General features: G+C 53.9%; 1 protein-coding gene across 7 annotated transcripts in view; it reads right to left on the bottom strand.

The window, feature by feature from the left end:
• EPB41L1 (erythrocyte membrane protein band 4.1 like 1) overlaps positions 1–20,878 on the bottom strand; it is a 68,679-nt gene that overhangs the window by 21,657 nt on the left and 26,144 nt on the right. For 5 of the 7 annotated variants that reach the window (XM_042886608.1, XM_042886611.1, XM_042886612.1 and 2 more), the window contains exons 3-14: positions 10,664–10,865; positions 9,740–9,904; positions 6,833–6,937; positions 6,708–6,750; positions 5,640–5,715; positions 5,091–5,309; positions 4,907–4,994; positions 3,662–3,814; positions 2,724–2,821; positions 2,030–2,205; positions 1,457–1,605; positions 701–736 (exon numbers count right to left, since the gene is read on the bottom strand). In XM_042886608.1, coding sequence (XP_042742542.1) covers positions 701–736; positions 1,457–1,605; positions 2,030–2,205; positions 2,724–2,821; positions 3,662–3,814; positions 4,907–4,994; positions 5,091–5,309; positions 5,640–5,715; positions 6,708–6,750; positions 6,833–6,937; positions 9,740–9,904; positions 10,664–10,840 — 1,485 coding nt within the window. In that variant the 5' untranslated portion in view covers positions 10,841–10,865. The remainder of the gene's footprint in view (positions 1–700; positions 737–1,456; positions 1,606–2,029; positions 2,206–2,723; positions 2,822–3,661; positions 3,815–4,906; positions 4,995–5,090; positions 5,310–5,639; positions 5,716–6,707; positions 6,751–6,832; positions 6,938–9,739; positions 9,905–10,663; positions 10,866–20,878) is intronic. The other 2 variants (XM_042886610.1, XM_042886613.1) reach the window with 1 other exon arrangement.

Genomic DNA, 20,878 nt, shown 5'->3' with positions numbered 1-20,878 from the left:
GGCACTGCAGACACGGGCAATTTGTGCAAGAGGAGAGCACAGACTCTCTCCCACCTGTGACAACACACCCTGGCCAGGCCAGCCACACTCAGATGGGGAGCTGCTCCATGGCACTCCACTGGGCTGGGTGTCAGGGTGTGCCCCTGATGGGCTCAGGGACTCATTTGCTTCTGGCAGGGCAGAAAGGCAGCAAGGAGCTTCATGAAAGCAGGGCACATGATGCAGTCCCCAGGTCAGGAAATGCAAAAGCAGAGAGCAAGCCAGGGCACAGGGTCTCACAGGGAGGTGGAAGCGATAGGGCCAGCTTGCACCACGTCTGTCCCTTCAGCAGGAGGATTAAGGCCACGGGGTTGGACAAAGAGAAAACATGAGGAGAGGATATGGAGGAGTCAGTAACATGAGCAGAAGCCAGGTGTTCCCAACGGGCCAAGGACCCGGCATAGCGGCCTGGCCGATGTGCCTTGGGAGGGCTCTTGCTCACACATACAGTTAGGACTACCTTACTTAGTGGGATAGAAGATGCTGTGTGTGCTCTGGGGCAGATCCCCAGCTGTCTGCTCACTGGGAGTCTCTAGCAGGTCAAACTCCCCACCTCGGTGCATCTTGTATTCCAGTAAATAGGGTGACACACAGTGGTGCATTGAAAAGAATGGACAATATGATGCACCGATGAGAACTAGATACTCCAGAGAGAGAATACCTCCTGCTTGTGCCTGGGGGTTGTTTCGTGCTCCGGCTGGCAGCAAAGAGAGGGTTAAAAGTAACCAGCAGAGTCAGTGAGGGAAATTCTCATAAGCATCACAATTCAGTTGAATTTGGGCACATACACAGACCCCTGCCCACAGCCAGGACTGGTAGCAGCACAAAAGGACTGAATCCCCTGCTCAGTGCAGGGCTGAATTGGACTAGGGTGCATCCCAAGCCAGTCCAGGAGTGGGCAGAGAGCAGAGGGGCACAGCTGCACGCTGGCAGGGTGCGGGTATGGGCATGTAGCTATGGGCACCAATGGAACAGGGGCCCAGTATGCTCCCAGCAGCCAAGGATCTCTTTGCTTGCATGGTGGTGACTGTTGGCACACTTGGCCCTTCCTGGTCCCGCGCGTCAGAGTGAGGCTGTCCCACAACCAGCCCTGTCTGGTGACCAGCCATGAGACAACCTGGAGGGTGCTGGGAAAATTGTAGCTGCTTCTGAGTAGGGCATGATGGCTCCATGCCCACTGGTGAGGCCAAGAGCCATGTCCCCAGACTAGATGGGTCATAGCAAGAACTGGGGCTTGTCTCATGGAGAAGGGGTTTCAGATGACCGTTCCCCAGTGCAGTCCTTCCCACCTGCAGCCCAGCCCCAAGAGAGGAAGACAGAGCCCTGATGCCTGTGTCCCATCCCCCTGCTTATCTGCTCTGGTTATGAGCCAGCCCACCCATCCACCTCCATGGTCTGCTGCCCATGAGGTCTGTACCTTCAGCTCCTTGATCTTCGTCGGGGTAGTCACCTCCTCATCCTCTGTCTCAGATCGTCTCCCACTGCCAAACTCACCATCCTCCTCCTGTTTTTCACCCTCTGCTCCAGCATCGTGGTTCTCACTGACAGAGGCTGGGCGTGAGAACTCTGTGCATGCAGAAAGAGTCAGGTCACGAGCAGTGAGCCACCACCCCTGGCCCTGCCTACCCCAGCCCTCTGCCCCCTGCCCCAGTCTGGCTTAGAGTCAGTGGCAGTGGAGCCCCAAAAGGACCTGCAGCAGGGAAGGGATTCTTGATGGTGATGATGACCCAAAGCTTAGTACTTTATCACTCCTTGCACCACCCAGGCCTTCATATCTGCCCTGTGACCAGGCAGCCGTAGCCAGCCATACCCATGTCCCCGCTGCTCACACAGTCTGAGGTACCACTTGGGGGGCAGAAAGACCCTCTGCCAGGGAGATCTGGGTAGAGAGAGCCTCTGGAAGTAACCCTAGCTGCCCACCCCTCCAAAGCGGCCTTCTTGTTCCCGCCAGCAGACCGATCTCACTCCCCCTGCCCTGTTTGGGGCATACCTCCATCAAGGCTGCGAGACATGGTGTACCGTTTGCTGGAGGAACGCTCGAAGAAGGGCGCTGGGCGGTCAATGAGGGCGCTGGCCTGCCGTGTCTGTGCCTGCGTCCGCCCGCTGTAGCGGAACTTAGAGCCCATCACCAAGAAGCCCTTCGGGGGCGGCTCTGGAGATACCAGCCTGGGGACAGAGAGATGAGGTGGTCAGTGAGTCCCAGCTGTGCCCCCGGCACCGGCCCCAGACACCAGTGTGCAGAGCAGAGCTGAGATCACAGTGAAGGAGTTGAGATGGCATCGGTGCAGGGCTAAAGAAGTGACAGAAGGAATTCAGCATTACAGGAAGTTCAGGGCTGAACCAGCAAGTGGTTCTTGGCAGTGGTGTGTGGTGGAGCCAATGGAGCAGATATGGCCTCGTACGTGGGAAAGACAAACCCATGCCTAACATAATTGGGGTGCAGCAGGTCTGAGGCTGAGAGAGAAGCAGAACTCTTCCTTCCCTGCACACAAAAGGCAGAGTGGCTCAATGCAAGGGGCACGAGGCATGGGATGGATAGCCCCTGCTGCAGGTGAGAGGACAGCCAGCTCTTTCTCAGGCAGGGTGCAGGCACCCAGCACACTCCCCTGCCCCAAGTGAGCATGCTGGGACAGGCCAGAGACAGGAGCACGCCTGCCTCCAAGGCCTGGAAAAGGGCTCCTCACCTGAAGAAGGTGTGATGCTCTATGCAGACCTTCCAGAGACGCTTGGCGGAACGGTGATTAGGCAGCTTGAAGCCAATGGTGCTCTCAAACTGCTCATACTTGGGAGAGATAGAGACATGCAGTTACAGGCAGATCCTGCCCAAAGGGACATGATGGGATGGGGCCTGACATGCCAAGACCTTCAGGTTCCCCTGGCAGGAGCTATGGCCATACAAAATGTCTTCTTCAAACCAGTGCTGGAAAGGCTCATGCCCAGCCCCAAAGGCTGGTGGAATTATGCCCTTACAATTTCGGCCTAAGCACCTTCCTCAATCCCGCATTTTCAGTGCAAGAGAAATTCCCTCAAGAAACAGAAAACCCTCACAGCTTATTTTGGTGTTTTATTTTGGGAATAAAACACCAAAACACTTATTTTGGGAATCTCTCACTCCATTTCAGATGCACTGTCCGCGGGGAAGAATATGGGTAGAAATGAATTCTCCCATCAGTACACGTAAAGGGAAAGAGAATGAAATTAAAGTCAGAAAGCACTGATACAAAACAAAAGAAAAAAACTCCAAACGTCTCAGGGTTTTTTTCGTGTGTTTTAAGTATGGAAGACAAATTTTAAAAATGATTTTGCAACCCCATTCCTGGGACACCTCCCCGTGTCAACAGGCTCACAAGTGTCTGGCTTATGGCAAAAGGATTATGATATGCTTTGAGATCTTTGAACTGCTGTGGCCAAAGACATGAAAGGCAATGAGAGCAAGAGTGCAAATGAGAAGACACTTGCTCAAAGCCTCCCTCACCACAGGAGCTGTGCTCTCTCAGCCAGCTGAGGCCATTACCTTGGGACTTAGAGGCTAAGAATGAAGCCAGATGAGGACCATGGTCCCACTCTGGCACAGCAGGCACCCTGCTGTGATCCTGGGTCATGCTGTACCCACGGCACCCACCTCACCAGGGCGGATTTTGATGTAGAAATTACTCCTCTTGTAGGAAATTTTGAGGATCTTGGGCCAGGCAAAACGGTTGATCCTCAATCGGTCCCTGTAGATGAGGAGGCCATTGGCACAGACTCCCAGCATGATGTCAATACCCTCTGAGTCCTGGAGGAGACAAGAAGAAAAGGAAGAAACTGCTCAGCTGTCCAGTAAGAGTCAGTCCATCCAGGAGTACCATGCTTCCTCCTACTCAGCACTCTGGCTACTTGCAACCAGCTGGTAGAGGTCACAGAATCACAGGACAGTTAAAGTTGGAAGGGACCTTTGGTCTGGTCCAACACCTCTGCTCAAGCAAGGCCACCAACAGTAGGTTGTGCAGGACTATATCCAGACAGATTTTGAAAATCTCCAAAGAGGAGACCCCACAAAATCTCCAAAGAGGAGACCTCTCTGAGCAACCTGTGCCATACAGCAGAAGTTCTTCCTGAAGTTCAGAGGGAACTTTCTGTGTTTTAGTATCTGGCCATTGCCTCCGGTCTTGTGAGTGCATGCTAAAGACTAAAAAGACTCTAGCTACACTCTCTTTGAATCTTTTCTCCAGGTCTTTATACACCTCACTGAGAACACCCTGAGCCTTTTCCAGGTTGAGAAGTCCCAGCTCCCTCATCCTTTCCTTATACAGGAGGTGCTTCAAACCCTTCATCATCCTCATGGTCCTTTGCTGCATTTTATCCAATAGTTCCATGCCCTTAGAATACTGAGGAGTTCGGAACTGAGCACAGCAGTCCAGGCGTGGCCTCACCAGTGCAGAGTAGGGGGGAAGGATCACCACCCTCAGCATGCTGGCAATACTCTGCCCAATGCAGCCCAGGATAGCATTGGCAAAGCATTGCCACAAGGGCACACTGTTGACTCATATTCAAGCTGCTGCCTGCCAGGAGTCCCTGGGTGTTATCTGCTAAGCTGCTTTCCAGCTGGATGTCCCCAGCATGTCCTGGTACCCAGGCTTTTTCTCACCCCATATACATGACTTTGCATGTACCCATGTTGAACTAGTAGTTTCAGTTCTGTTCTGCTCTTCTGCCCAAGGGGCACCCCCAAAGGAACTCGGGCACACATCGGCCACACATCACTGAACCAACTGTAGGAAACAGAGCTGCACCTACAGCAAGCCAATAGTTGCCAGTGGTATGCTGGCACAATGGCAGGATGAGACCCAGTGCTGGCCACCACTCCCACAGCTCCTCAGCGCAGTACCTTGGCATGGTGCAGGTCCACCCCATACATGGAGAGCTTCTTGGCATTCTCAAGGAAGTGGATCTCTGCTTCCCCAGGGGTCATGCCCCTGCAGAGTGACAGAGAAGGGGACACATGACCAGATGCCCAGTGGGGAAACAGGCCAGCTCCTCGGTGCCCTCCCTCATCACCAGCTGGGGCTCACCGGTAGGTCTTGTGCAGCTCCATGATGCGCTCCTCCAGCTCCCGTGTCTGGTTGGGAGCAAAGCGGAGCTCACTGACATAGTTGCCTACATGTTCCTCAGCATCATAGTCACCCAGTTCGGCCTGCACAGCATAGGAGCCCAGCAGGGCATGCGTAACGAAGGAGCAGGGCAGTCGCCCCGTGATGATATCTGCACGCAGCTGCAGGCACAAGTAGTATCTGCAAGAGGAAGCAGAGAGTAAGGGTGGGACAGAGGTTTGTGCTCTTAGAGCACTCTGTGACACTGCATGGAAAGGACACCCACACTGCTTGGCTCCCTGTGGGCGCTTCCACCTCCCACTGACACTTTCCCAGGCCCACTCTGCACAATTTAGAGGTGCCATGCACAGAGGCAGTGAGACACTGACATCTATCCACCCTGTCCACCCAGCTGCTGCCCTGCCTGAGCACTGGCCCTCCACGCACTCCTGCCCACTCCTCTGGAAGCTGCCTCAGCAGCTCTGCCCATCATGGACACACTGCCTGGGGGGCCCCAATAGCAAACCTCACCTTGTGATGTCCTCCGTGAGCTGAGCAGGGTCAGGAGGGTAAAACTTCACAGTGAAGGCAAAGTTCCAGGGCCCACCTAGCGAGGGAGCAGTAAGGGCAGGGCTTGTGATGGCTGCCAGCAGACTGCACAGAGCATCCAGGCATTTAAATAAAGTGTCCCAGGACTCCAAAAAACCCAGTGCAGGGCAGGAACGAGGGAGCTCCAGAGGCCACAAGGAAGATGAACCCCTGAGAGTAGCTCCCAGCTGCTCTGGCCAGAAAGACTAATGTGATTTGGTCAAACAACCCAAACAGTTGAGGAGAGAGAAGCATCACAACCTTGGGAGTCATCATCTCAGATTGCTTCATGCCAAAATGCAAATCACAGCAAAAGCCATATACATCCCAGTGGGGTGACACCATGGGCACTGGCGCTTCTGCCTCAAAAGTGCATGGTCTGGCAAGGCAGCATCATAAAGGCTCTCCTGTATCCTGGTACCCATACAAGCAAGCTCACTCCATGCCTCCCACAGCCCCATCCTCCCCACTCAGGGCAGGAGGAAATGGCACAGAGGGAGTGATGAGGTCTCAGCCACTCTCTCCCTGCTCTCCAATGCCACTTTGATGCTCACACCTGTCACAAGCAGAAGGGGAGGCTGATAGGGCTAACACGCAGATGAATAAGCAATACCTCCAGGCCCCAGTCCTGCATCACACCTTGCAGGAACCTCCTATGTGCCTGTAGAGGGCACAGCAAGGACAGAGCAGTCAGGGGCATCACACTGGGGTCAGGGTGAAGGACAGATGTGGGAATGGGGAGAAAGTGAGTTTCCCTACTGCAGTGGCTGAATTCACACAGGGCCCAGTTTCCAGCCACTTCCAGCCCAGGTTTCCCATGCATGACATCCTGGAGCTTCAGGTGCCCAGCTGCATCCTGGCCTTGTCCCATGACCTGCCTGGAACCCATTGAGGGCAGAAAGTTACAAGCAGCAGCAAGGGCTCAACCATGAACACTACCTGGGGCCAAGCTACCTGGGAGACCTGTGGGCCCCAGCACTTGTAGGGAAGTTGCCCTCACCAATTACTTACTGCGGATCTGCTTCTTGATCTCCTTGGAGGGGTCCAGCCAGTTCTGAAAGGAGGAGACAGCATGTCAGATGGCAGGCTGCCCTGCTCAGCAGTGGGGTGGCTACAGAGGGGTCCCCCAGGCTCACCTTCTGGCTGTCGGAGTCGCAGAAGGTGAGGCCAAAGTAGTCCTTCTCCAGGAGGTTGAGGTGCTCACATACCATGTCAAAGAGAACCTGGCCTCGGGCATGCTTCTGCAGGAGATATGGAGATGCTCACAGGGAGCCAGAAGACAAAGGCACCAGGGGAGGGTGGTGCCAAGCCAGGGCGATTCAGCCAGCCCGGGAACCTCTGACCCATACCACAGGGCTGGCACAAACACACCCCAAACCTCTTGGGAGATGATGCTGCCTGAAGGACAAGCTCCTTCCCAACACCCTCCCCAGCTGCAAGTAGTGGCCAGGTCCCAAGGCACAGCAGGACGAAAGAAAGGCATGAAAAGTCTGAGCCACATGCTGTGATAGAAGGGCCATTGTTACCCAGCCCTTTGAATTTCCCTGCATATTTTTGCTTCATACCAGTGTCAGTGAGGCAATAAGGATCGCTCATGGAGATGCCCATGTGTTTATCCCACACTCACAGCCTTCTTGGCCCAGGAGACCCAGACCTCCTGTCTCTGAGGCACCCATTCCTTCAAGTACCTCCACCAAGCAATCTGACACTGGAGCCAAGAGCACCACTCACACAGAAACTAGCACTGCTCCAGCATCCCACTGCTGACAGACTCCCAGCCTCAAATTCCTCCTGACCTCCAAATCTTTTTCATTTCACTCAGCAGTAACCACACCCTTTCTGTTATCCTCCCTTTCCTGCTGACCCAGACTTCCAAGGCAGGATTTCAGTACATAGCATCTCAAGGGCTACCACATCAAATGGTTTGACCTCTCTTTTTGATTTTTACAGAATTAAATATTAACAATCCCTGTGTGCAGGCATGGCAGAACTATTTCTATGGAGCCTAGCAAAATGAAAGAAGAAATTCAGCACATATCTTTCTGCGCTAAACAATTTCTTCTCCTCTCCCCTATGCCCCAAATGACTTCTCCAGAGAGCAGAAGCTCCCTGCTTGCTGAGTCAACCCTATGCATTGCACTGCAACAGAGAAATCAACCTTACCATGAATAAAGTCCCACATGCCCCAGCACACTGCCAACATCAAGCACTGGGAACAAAAACAGACTAAAAACAAAGCTCAGCGGGAGCTGGGACTGTAAAGCTCTGCTTTTCCTAAGCTTGGCGAGAAGTATTGTTCTGGTAATGAAGCAGCCAGCCACTGTACAACCCAGCTTTCTGTTTGCATGCAGGTTTTGCTTGGAAAACACAAATTGGGCCTGGAGAAGGATGACACCACCTCATGCTGTTTCAGGGCTGACCAAACTCTCTCCTTTGTCCCATGAGCCTACTGCAGTCATGGCAAGTGCTCTGCTCCAGTTCCTATTCGAGGGAGCTTACATTTTCATGAGGATCCATCTTGCCACAGTCACTAAGGCTTGCTGTGGCAGACCTTACCACTGAAATGACAGTCAGGGCTGCCGGAGCTGAGACACCAAGGCCATTATTGCCAGTGCTGCAGCACAAAGGCCAGCCCCCCAGCTCCCAGTAACTGCCTTGGGGCACTCACTTTTCCAGTGCAGCCACAGAGAGCAGGAAGCTACATTCCCTACATTCATTAATCCTGCACAGTTGAGACCTCATAGAACCAGGACCTGCATACAGATGCAGGTCTGCTGTGCGCAGCCAGACTCACAAGCCGCTGTCACCATACTGGGAACAAGACGTCTTCACTCGCTCATCAGCAGCAAGTGCAAAGGTCTCCCTGGCAAAGGCTTGAGGATTTCTGCTTCTGAACAGTCTCAGCATTTGCATTTTTCACATAAAGTTTCTCAGAAATGTTCCTCTCACCAGGAAGATGCTACATGTCAGAGAAGTGCTGTCCCCTCGATCCTGCAGGCAGGAGACAGCAGCACATGTGAGGGACAGAAATGTGCTCTCCTAGCAAACACCCCTCCTCTGAGCAGGCTCAGAGCCTCCTCCCCAGTCCCCTACTGCAGGAACCAGTCCAAACTCTACCCTTGATTTAATGCTGGGTGTTTCCTCACTGCGCTGATAGCAGCTCAAGCAGCCCTGGAGTATATCCCAGCATAAGGCTGCCTCTGGTGGGCACCAGTCCGTCTGTTCCTTCCTGCAGTGACAGCCACTACCAGACAATCATGTGCTCACACTGCATGTGTGTGATGGTGCACAAATAGTGAGCAGACATGTGCCCAGAGCAGGGTGCCTGGCCCGCTGCCCTGCCCGCACACACGACGCATCAACAGCACATATGAATCACTTTTGTTTACACACACACACACACGCACACACACACACACCACTGCCAGGCTTCAGCACACCTCCCAAACAGTCCCTGCGCTGCTAGCTCCATGGGGAGGAACAGCGAGGGATGAGAAGATGAAAACAGTGAGGATGGGGTGAGGTGCAGTTTGTAGCACTGCCAAACTGTGTGTGGGTCTGTGTGCACACACAAACCTGTCTGGCAGAGCCATGTGTGCCTGCACACGTTGGTCTCTTCACACAAACACACGCACACACATCCTTTGCCTTGGCATGCGGGACAGCAAACATGCTGCACTCCTGAGGTGTCAACAGATACACTGGCATATGTATGTGTCATGCACATATTTTCAGGCACATATTTGAAGGCAAAGCTTTTTCTCCAACTTCTGCTTCCTAGACACTGTTTTTGATAGCAACTAGCTAACAAATTTGGGCACTCTGGGCTGAAACTGCCTTCTAGGGTCTGTCTCCCCAGCCTTTTTCTTTGTTTTGAAATTCCAACTTGAACAGTTATTCCTGTGGATCATTTTGTCTGTATGAGAAGTACTACAAAGCTGTCCTTGGAAGAACCATGACACTGGGGATTTGCTCGAGACCAGCCTTGGGCTGACACATCTCCTATTCAGTTCCAGTGTACCTTCCCCAAGCGCACGACTCACCTCCACTTCACACTCATACTCAGAGGCATCGAGCAGGGTCACTCTGCAGAGAGCACTTTTGACTTTCTTGTTGATTTTCTGGGGTGACTTCTGGGTCTTGCTAGGCGTTGTTTTGTCAGATAGCCCATCTGTCTCACTGTAGTCTTTCTCCTCCATGTCTGTGCCCTGGAGAGTAAGAGATGCACATGGTAACCTGGCACCACTGCAAGGATGGAAGCCTCTGCTTCCATACCTTAGCAGTGCAGTAGTCCATGCTACAAGCAGCTCCCCCATCCCACACTGTTTTGGTATAGTCATGGATGGACTCTGGAAAAAGTATGCCTGTGAGTCTGGTGCTGGTTCAGCAGTTGAGACCTCCCTGCTCGGGAAGCTGAGGCAGCTCTATGGCTGCTGGCAGCATTGGCAGCAGTGTGGAGCTGAGGCTCCCTGCCTGGTGGTGGCCATTGGGGTGTACCTGTTGCTCCCAGCCTTGCTGAGGCAGCTCAGTTTCTAGGATGCTTGGCCACCTGCTGCCTTCTGCCCTTAGTGCGAGCACGAAGCTCATCTGCTGACCTGCACAGGCTTCTCATGTGCATGCCCAGCCTGCAGTGCTCAGGACACAAATTGCTACTTGAGAAAGTGGCTGTGCAAAGCCCACATCTTGCTTACAGGGCCCCTGCCCTGCAGCAGGGAGCATGCCCAACCCTCAGGGAAGGATAAGAGGCTGCAGAGTCACAGCACACCAGAAAACAGCACTTATAAAGGGTCTGGCATATAACAGCTAGGGCTCCCTCTTCCCTGCAGGCAGCAGTTTGTGGGCTGGGTATGCCAAGTGCCCTGTTCTGGTCTGACACCAAGAGCTGCTGGAAACAGCTGGAAGCTAAAGCTACCTTCAGTCACCCAGAGCCATCCTTTCCCTCCTGGGCTCCTCTCACTCTCACTCACCGGCTCTGTATTCCGGCTGTCAGGTTGTGCTCCAGGCTTCTCACTGGCCTCGGTGTCCCGGCTGGCAATGCCAGCAGCTGTGGCAGCAGGGCCGTGTGTGGCTGCCTCCAGCTGCTGCTGCGGGGCCTCCTCCTGCACGTTCTTCACTTCTGAATCAGGGCCCGTCTCTGTCGTCATGGCTGCTGGTCACTCTGCCCCAACACTGCAAAAGAGCAAGACAGAACTCCTCACACCCACTGCGCAGCCCCGCAAGCACCATGGAGACGTGGGTACGGAGGATGCTGTACCCCCAGTTCAGGGTCCCCTCTTAAATTCAGAAGAAAAAATATATTTATCATGGATACAATATCTATATTATATATGTAAGATATATTATGAAATTAACTAAAGGTTTTTTTCTGGGAGGAAAAAAATCAGGCTGTGAGTCAGGTCAAAACACTGCATTCACACAGGAAATTGCAAACGTGGACAGCTTCACACGCTGCATCTGGGATGGCTGTTTTTCCCTCTGGACTTCCCAGCCCGCTGTGTTCCCATGGCCAGCGTGGTCAAAGCCCACATGGCGGATGGGACCTCTGCCTCCAGCTCCTGGTCCGTACACCATGCAAGTGCAAGGCTGGGGCCAGGAACACAGCAGAAAGCAGTTTCAGTGGTTACTGTCCTTCACTGGGGTGCTGAGTTACAGATTTTTGAAACCTTTATATTGTCCTCGTCCTTCCCACATTACACTTTGTAGCACAGTATCTCCGTCTCCCAGAAAAGGTGCGGCGAATGCAGGAAAGAAACAAAGAGAACAAACCCGCTCCACGCCATGGACACTGCTGCCCAGGGGATGGCAAAGTTGCTTGGTGACACTGCATCCCGCCACTGACAGCCCTGTGAGTCCCACCTAGTCACACGCTCTGCAGCACGTATGAGAGAGCAAGAGCCAGGTCAGAGCCACAACCCAGGATAGTCAGAAACAGACAGCTGCCTCTGTGCCAGGCCCAGCTGGGAGCTGGGACAGGGAAGGGGACAGGCAGGTCCTGTGGCAAGGGAGAGCTCTGCTCCTGCTAACTCTGAGTGCTTGGCTGAGGGCAGGAGAAGGGCTCTGAAGGTCACTGCCAGTTTATTTTTTCCATGGAGGAAATGCAACAGAGGGCTGCTTTTCAACTTCAGATTAAAATTTACATGCTCTCTGTATGAATCACTTCAAAACACTTCTTTTAATTAATACGGGATCTCTACATGAAAGCAATCACTCGGGCCCCAAACCACCCTGAATTATTCACTGAAAGTTTCTAAATTTTCTTCCCCCCATGCCCACACATTGAGCCCCAAGGAACAGTCTCAGCTCTGGCACGGAGTTTGCCCAGGGGTGGCAGATGGGGCTGCACTGCCACTCTCCAGCTAGCGCTGCTTTCCAATCTCCAGCTCAAAGCTTCTGGTTGAGGGTGAGGAGGCTGAGCCAGGCTGGCTTGTGAGTGCCCACTCTGTGGGGCTCAGCCTGGCCCTGCCGCCCTATGCCATCCACACTTGGCCCCAGCAGCAGCGCCAGCCCCTGTCAGCACATGGGGCATCTGCTTGGAAGACTAGCTCTGGGGACCGTACTTTTGGCTCTAAGTAGGAGGAGTTGCTGAGGCTGTTGAGAGCACGGATGCAGGAGTTCAGGGTGGCTGAGCCTACATGCAAAGTCACCAGTGCAAGGACAGTGTCCCTAGCAAGGTGTCTGATGTGGCCCCCAAACCCATCACTTCCTTCTTCTGCCATGGCCTGGCTGCTCCTTCCCACTTCCCTCCACCCCCTTCACTGGTCCCAGTGGGAGTGGGCTCATGTATTCCCCTCCAGCTCTGCTGGACGCAGGTTCTACCCAGCTCCTTGGCATCATCAGACCACCAGCACCTGCTGCCCCTGCTGCAAGAGGGACCAAGGGCTCACAGTGTGTGAAAAGCAAACAGGGCCCTTTCCAAGGGGGCCCATCAGGTCCGTCCCTGAGTCTGTTCCCACCACAGCAGTGTGAGCACCCAGGAGGGAGAGCAGAGCCCCACAGTGCTCCCAGGGTCAGGGCCCAACTGCAAAGCCCATAGAAGCTGCGGGCTTTTTGCAGCAGCTGCAGCTTGATGCTAGTGGAGCTTATATGGCTGTGGCAGGTTGGGACAGAGTTGCCACTTGGAAAAGCGTCACAGTAAGCATGCCTGCACCACAGTCTGTAACTAATAAGCTCTGCGAACCAGTGCCTGGTGTGAGACCTCCCCATCTCGCACAGTGCCACGTTTCAGCAGCCCCAATGAATAGAGCCCCATGGCTGCTGCCGAGCTCCAGGGGTCGTGGCACAGCAGAAGGGGCACGTCTTGGGGGAAGGCAGGAGCAGGCACAAAGCCACTCAGCCTCTAAGGTTGATGTCTGCTTCATGCAGAACCCCCTCCACCATGCTTGTCCTGCACAGGATGGGAACCGCTGCCAGTGAAAGAGAGGGAAAGAGCTATGGAGGAGCCCTGGAGGCACAACACCTCCCAGCTGAACCCTGCAGATGTGTCTGGCCCAGGCACAGCCAGCACAGGCCTGGATGGCCACACTATCGCTTCCTCACTCCTGGGCACAGCCACAATGGATGCAGTGAGGACCCACAGGGGAGTTGGTGCCACATCCGCATAGACAGCACCAGGAACCAGCAGGGTGAGGGATGCCCAGGGCTGGCTGAGCTCTGGGGGTGAGTCTTGGCCTGGCTCCTCTTGTACCTGAGGATGGCAGAATCCAGCATGACACTGCCACCCTGCACCATCTGCACTCCATCACACGGCCCATGCCTGCTGGAAGCCCAGCTATGGGAGGAGGCCTCCAACGAGAGCAGGAGTGCCAGTGAACCAATCATTCCTACAGTGCTTGGATGTCCAGCATGCCAAGGCACCTTCAGAACTTAGTTACAGATGGGGGGAGCACCTGAGATGAGGCAGCTGCCCCAGCTCTGTCCTGCAGCCACATTACAGTTTGCCTTCCTGCCTGGCTTTCCCATCTCCCTTCATGTGTGTAAACATGGCCCTGGCTTCTAGCATATTGTTAGCAAGCAATTCCATTCCCTTCTTTCCCCAGGGAGCCTGATCAGTTCATTTTCCCCACGGTTTTTGCTGCAGTTCTCAGAAGCTTCAAAACCAGAGAGTGTTTATTACTGGAGCATCTCTGTGAATTAAGCAGGAATTGTCAATGTTTGAAAGACAGAGATGCTTCCAGATAGCAAGAGGCTGGCTGTGCAGAGCGCTTGCCACCTCACTGTACTTTTCAGACGCAAAAGCCAAGCTCCTACCACCTCCCCTTTGCAGAAAGCTCAGTGCTTCTGCAGAGACCACATATGGTGAATAATGGGTGGGAGGAAAGGCCATAAGCCTCAGCAAACTGCCAAAGGGACAGCTTCATCGACACACCACAGACTGACAGGAGAGGTTTAGATCACAATCGCTGCCACACTGATTGAGATCAGTGGAAATGCTGTCCCACTTTGTTTCTAAACAATACCTAGAGCGGGACAGGACCCCAACCTGCAGGGCAAACAGCCTCCGTGCCATCCCATCACTCTCATTCATTACATGGCACCTGGGATGAAGTTGTGCCATATGCAGAGCCCGCTGCCATACTAGCCCACCACAAGCTGCCCTGTGATTTCCATTTCAAAAGAGGATCAAAGCACTTAGTGGTGGCTGTGCCAGCAGCTTCCACTGAGCTCTGCTTGGCACCAAGCTCTGCCAGGACTGCAGATCATGCTCCAGTGAGGGAACCTGCTGCCCCGTATGTGCCTGCTGCTCGCTCTCCCACTCCAGCACCTTGCCCTGCCCTTCTCACACAGCCTGGCTGCGTTTGCTCCATGAATCCCCTTTCACTTGTCCCAGATGGCTAAAGGCTCTGCCCACCCCACGTGTTACTCCAGACTCCTTTGCTCTCCAGCTCTTGAGCCGAGCTGCTGAAACAGGCATATTAGAACAACAACTGCAAAGAAACCTTCATGGGATCATATGCGGGCCTGCAGTGCCTATGTTCTCCCACCATCTCCCTGATTCTCTTTTCGTTGGTGTTTTCCTCTTCATCCCCATCAAGCTGGGTGTGGATTCACGGATTTCCCAGACACTCTGCCCCCACACTTCCACAGCGCATCACAGCTCAAGCCTCCGCAGTGTTCCCCTCCCAAAGTCTTCCCTTCCCTGCTGCCTCCAGACAAGCAGGGTTTCTCCCAAGCCTGCTTTCTCCTTCTACTTCTCATTCACTCAGTGTTGCTCATTCACTCAGCTTTAAGGCTGAGCAATCCCCCTTGATCCTAGGCTCAGCTTTCCTCTCCTTGCTCCCCACTGACGATGCTGCTATGCAGCAGTAGGGACTGGAGATTTCTCTGTTTCTGAAGCATCACACACAAGTATCCCTGCAAAGCCCCCTGTGCTGAATACCTGAATGCACCCCCCACCGGTGCAGTCAGGCTGGTCAGAGCTCCATATCAACCAAACCACATTTTGTGGTTCTCTCTCACCACTGTGTACAGCAGCTGCCAAGGGCTCCATGGGGCTGCCAGATAAAAACTACTGCCAAGCTACAGGACAGACAGCAGCTGTGGGACAGGCAGCTGCTGTAGGAACAACTAGAGATGCTGGCCACAGCAGCACTGGTGGGGGGAGCCTTGTCTCCTAGCACTGCAGGCAGCTGGGGACTCGCAGAGCCTGAAGCAGCCCCACTTGAACATGGCTAGCCTGCTGCACTGTGGTGGACAGCCCACAGCACCATACCTGCAGCAGTGAGCCTTCTGATGTGCAGTGCTGCTGCAGGACCTGCAGCGAGGCCAAAAAAATCCCAGTGGCTGCCTTGTTGACACTTGGGTGAGAAGGTCAGAAACACAGGGTGCTCCCAGCTCCTGTAGAGTGAATATCACTGCTCCCCATACAGGGTTGGCAAGAACAGAGATCTGCACTGTCCCAAATGGCTCCCTGGCTGGAAAACAGTCCCTCCCCCCCTGCCCAGGCTCTAGGACCTGCAACATACCCAGGCTCTGCTCTGCTAGGCAGGTGCTGCTGGTGAGAGCCCAGATGCTGCAGCTGCCCGGACCAGCTGGCCCCCCAAAAAGCCACAGTGCTACAGAGCATCCTGAGTGGTTCCTACCTTGGTGCGAGCTCCTTGTCCTCATGCTGCCAGCACAGCTTCTCCACTGGGCTGATGCCACACACAGGGCAGTGCTTTCTGCAGAGCAGCCGCTTCCTCGACTCCAACACCCCCGCACATTGATTGATGTGTACTGCAGCCGCAGCAGAGCTGGGAACTGGGCTGCCTTCCTGCCTGCCCGCTGGCATCCCTCAGCTCCCCCCACAGTGCTCAGACTCCCACCTCACTGGGAGCTCTGTGCCTGAAACACAGCCTCTCACTGTGGCACAGACCCTGCGTGGAAGACTGTGCCAGCTCTATCTGCCTCCTGTTCAGCACTCAGCCTCTCTGACCTGCAAACATCTGACTCATCCTGGTCCAGGTAGCAGAGAACAAGCTGCAATTCTTCCAGCATCCTTCTCAAACACACACCAGCAGGGAAGGCGCTTTGTCACTCAGCTGCAATGTGGGGTTTTCAGCAAGGAGCTAGATCCACTACACTGTTTCATCCTGAGTCAGTACAGCAATTCTCTGCATCACACAGGTCTCCTGAACAGTTCATAGGGCAGAAAACACACTTCCTCTGAAATCCGAGCACCCCACTTGCTCTAGTTCAGCAGTCAGCTTGGAGATGTACTGACAGCAAGAGCTGAACAGAAGCTCTTCCTCAACCCTGTCCACAGCAAAGAGCAGAGCGTGACATGCAGCACAGCTCCACTCATGACACGTGGCTCCTTGTGCCACTCTGCGCATCAGGGAGGAACTTCAGCATGGAGTAAATACTGACAGCTGCACCACAGAGGTGTACTGTACCTCATGGTTCTTGAAAGCACAAAGTGCCCAAGAGTATCCACAGCTAACATTGTCACAGCAGAGGGATGGATCCTATCTTCAGTGAGTGGTGGGAAACCCTAGGGCACTGGTAGAGCTGCTGTGGAACATTGTGGGTATTGCCCAGCACCTCAGCCTGAGCAGCCCATTGGCAGGCAGGCAGAGCGGGAGCTGCACTCAACCCCACATTGCCTGAAGCACTAAGTTCTGCAGAGAATGACTAGATCCAGGGTCAACCTGCAGCCCACCTGGAGCTGACTGGGGCTTACAGAGGCAGCCAGCTTGCTGAGTTCAGAGATGGGCAGCTTTCAGTGCCGGGCCACTGGGTGCTCTCATGCAGCATAGACTGCTGCAACAAGCAGAGATGTTTGTCAGGAGGAGCAGGGAGACACACAACTGCAAAATCACAGCCCATGGACCCAGCCTCCCCCAAATGATGCAGCAGTTGTGCATGCTCTTGCTCTTAGGGAGCATACCCACCAAAGGCAGAGGAAGAAACCCCCTCTCAGCCCTGACTGCCCAGCTGCCCATCAGCATGAGCTCCAAAAACTGCCCACTGCTGACTTTGTGATACTCACAACTCTCTACTGTCAGGACCACACATTCCTCCCTTGCAAGCACCTATCCCCAGGGGAAACAGTAGAGCAGGGACCAGGCTGCAGCCCCAAGGGTAAGCCAGGCTGATGCTGATAGATCAAGCAATCACTCATACAGGTGACAGTGAAGCCATCTGAAGGGAAGAATATGCCAAATGGTTTTGATGGGCCGAAGGTAACACTAGGCAACATATCTCTGCCCTGAATCAGCACCATTCTATTTGTGCCAAAACAACCATAATGCCACAACACACACGTGGACATCTGTATTGTGTGGAGCACACAACACAAGCATCTTTTCTCTCTCCTGAAAAGACCAGTGAAAAAGGAGCTCAATTTTTGCCACAAATGTTCCTGGCAGGGGCTCCTCCACCCGGCCATCAGCACAGGACATCACAGACAACAGGGACTTACCGCCCAAAGCAAGTAACACTGCCCAGGAGACCTGGCCAGAAGGGCAGGTGGACCTAGCCCAAATCAAATGCTGAAGTCTGCAGTTAAAGAGCACGGTAGGTGCCACGTACACACATGAGGGTCTCAAACAGAACTACAGGGCCTGCTGCAGGATGGATGCCAGATGCGATGTGCACAGAGGATTCTGAAAAAGACGTTGGGACTTCAATGCCACACAGGTGGCAAGAGCATGGTTACAGCCAGGATCATACTGAAGGAAGCAGGAACCACTCAGAGCTTCTCAGCCAGCAAGAGATGTCAGGACAGAGCATGGACCAAGGCCTCGTCCCAAACTTCTCTGAATAGCAAGTCCATAATTACAGGCACAGATAAGTGAGCATCTTCCCTGGTCACTTTGGAAATGTGGGCACACATCAGCCCCACAGCCCTGTGAGTGCCCCACTGCACTACGCGGGCAGGCTCCGAAAGCTGACCTGGTCTTTCCCCAGCAGCATATGCACTTGAGGATGTGACCCCTGTCAACCCAGCAGGATGGAGTCTCCCACTACAGCTAAGCAGCTCAGCTGGCAGGACATTGTTCCAACCCAGCCTGATCTGGTACCACTTATCTCCAAGCATTCGGTGGCAAAACCGCCTGGATGCTTGGGAGAAGCATCCCAATAGATAATCCTGCCCACTCTCATGGGATAGCAGCCACTTCACAGCTCCCAAACAAAGGGGAAATGTGGAGGGCACAGATGATTCAGGTTCCTCAAGGCACAGAGCCAGAATCCTCCACCAGTGCCTATTAAGGCCATAGATCCCCAGCACCAGCTGTGGGACCAGGTGCATGGTGGGGCTGCAGGCAAGAAGGAACAGGGAAGAAAGCAGGGGGACAAGTCAGGTCAGAGCTGAGAGGAAATAAAAGACAGACAGGAAGAGGAGGAGAAAAAGGGGAGATGGTGCAGACAAGGACCATGAGACCATAACCATGGCTCAGATAGGACTTGACACATGATGAGAAGAATCTAATTTATTATGCCACACACACCACCCAACACAACAGCTAAACCTCCTGGCCATTGGCAGTGCCGTCCACAGCAGAGAGCTGTAGCAGGCCACTGCCCCAGACCCACTCCTTGAACACTGAGTGGCTTGGTGCAGGCCAAGCAGTACCGTGTAACGCCTCCATCATCTGGTCCACTCTTAATGGTGTGAAATGGTGCCAGCTCTCCAGGGCAGCTTGGGTAAAACAGCAAAATTACCTCAGTCCCTAGCAAGAAGCAATGCCCTCCAGCAGGGGCAGGAAGGCATCTGAGCCCCAGGGATGCCAGGCAGAAAGGGACCCGTAGAGCCTGGCATGCGCACGTGTCAGGCTGGACATGCAGGACTGGCACTAAGACATGCCAAATCTTTCAGGAGAGACACCCAGATCCCCCCAAATGCCTTCATTGGTAAGGAATGCCCAGGGAAGGCAAGGATGACTGCAGCCCTTTTCTCTGCAGACAGTAAAGGTCCTGCCAGCCCACTCTCAGGAAAATGCTCTTAATTCCATGGCTCCTGGAGGTGACTATGGGATACCGAGGGTGCTCACGGCCAGACCCATGAGGAGAAGGCAGCTCAGTGCTCTGAAAGCTTGTCCTCTCTGGGTTCAACACCAAGCAACAAGATATAGTCCCAACAGGAGGTGGGAGCAGCAGCATCCCTCCTACTGCACAAACATCTGAGCCAGCAAATAAATGGACCAAGGCTTTACATCTTTCAACTGCAAACATCCAGATACCTGCATGCAATCCCAAGTTGGGGAGGCAGAGGGAATGTAGGACAGAAGCGAGACACTGATAAAGCAACTGAATACAGACAGAACGAAGACACTGCACTGAATGGAGACAGGGCTGGGATGCAAGGCCCAGTGCATGTGGGCTATGTGGGAAGTGCAAGGCCATTGCTAGGGCAGCCACAGAGATGGCAGGTGCAGCTTTTACAACAGCTTGGGTGTCTTTAGGCCATATCACCTCTTCTTGTGAGTCCTAGTCTTTCTGAATGCTGAAAGACATCAGCAGCAGGGCCAAGCAGTGCTGCATGCTGGCAGAGCAGGCACACAGCCCAACTACGTCACACCAACACAAGCTTGTAAGCACCCACTCAGCTCCAGCCTTTTTGAACGAGAACATGAACCATGCCCCCACTGCTGAGAACAGATCAAAGTAGGGTTAGGACTAAGAAATCCCAGAGCCAAATGAGTCTAAATGACAAGAGATGAGCATGCAAAACATGTTCTCCCCACCTATTAGCACTTGATGAGTCCCAAGCAGGCTCCCAGGAAGGCCAGAGCACAGCCAGCAGTGATCCTGAAGGGCCTGAGAAAAAGGGCAGGAGTAGCAGCAGCAGCCTGGCCACTGGTGAAGACTCACTGCCCAAATGAGTAGATGCGCAAAAAAGGAGGAATGTTGGCTTAAGCAGAACACGGAAATATCCCAAGCTTCCCAGGCTGCTGCAGCAAAGGGGCCTCACAATCTCTGAATGTGCCCAGGCATAGAAGAAACGACCTTTTAGCAGGAGATTCGGCCTCCTTCCAAAGCAAGGATGGCTCTGAGGTCTTGGAGATGTTCAGGCTTTGCAGGCAATTATCAAAGATGAAAGACAAATGTGTTAAAGAACAGATGGCTGAAAGGAGTGTAGAGAGAGAAAAGGAAAGGCAGCTTGGGACTGCAAGAGAGCAGCATACGGAATTCCTGCAGCTTACCTGCTCTGACCTGCACAGGGGACATAAGGGAACACTGCAGGGCCTGAGGGCACATAGGCAAATCCAGGGCTACTCTGGAAAACAGCTGGTGCGGAGGAGCCTCAGTCCTGCTCCTCTGTGCCACTGCCCTGGGGTGCCCCAACCCACACCACCCTTCGTGCTCAACATCATGGTGCCATGCAGCAGGCTCTGGGCTCTAGCCTGCCTCCTGCCACCCACCAAACTCTAGACATGCTCAATGTGCCCCGGGTACACAGGACAGTGCAGCCCAAGGGCCCCAGCGCTGGGGTCATCATTAGTGATGGATCTGTGCACAACCAGGTCACCAAGCAGCCCAAACTGAATCCTGAGCAGTGACAGCATTTCTGGCTGGCCTGATGGCAGTGCACAATCTGCCCTGTGTTGAGCTTGTGTGTTGTGGCAGCTGCAAGATGACAGGAACTTACGCCAGCCCCAAGGTTGCAAGGATGATCATCCCCCTCCTATCTTCTCAGGGCAGCCTCCAGCCCTGCAGCTTCTGCTCCCCAACACACCAAGCAGTTCCCATTGGCCTGGGGA

Source organism: Lagopus leucura, unplaced genomic scaffold (genome assembly GCF_019238085.1).
Source record: "Lagopus leucura isolate 7727_CA_CO unplaced genomic scaffold, USGS_WTPT01 Super-Scaffold_100060, whole genome shotgun sequence".
Classification (NCBI taxonomy): Eukaryota; Metazoa; Chordata; class Aves; order Galliformes; family Phasianidae; genus Lagopus; species Lagopus leucura.
The sequence above is the reverse complement of the archived record's forward strand: the minus strand, read 5'-3'. Positions and strand labels throughout refer to the sequence as shown.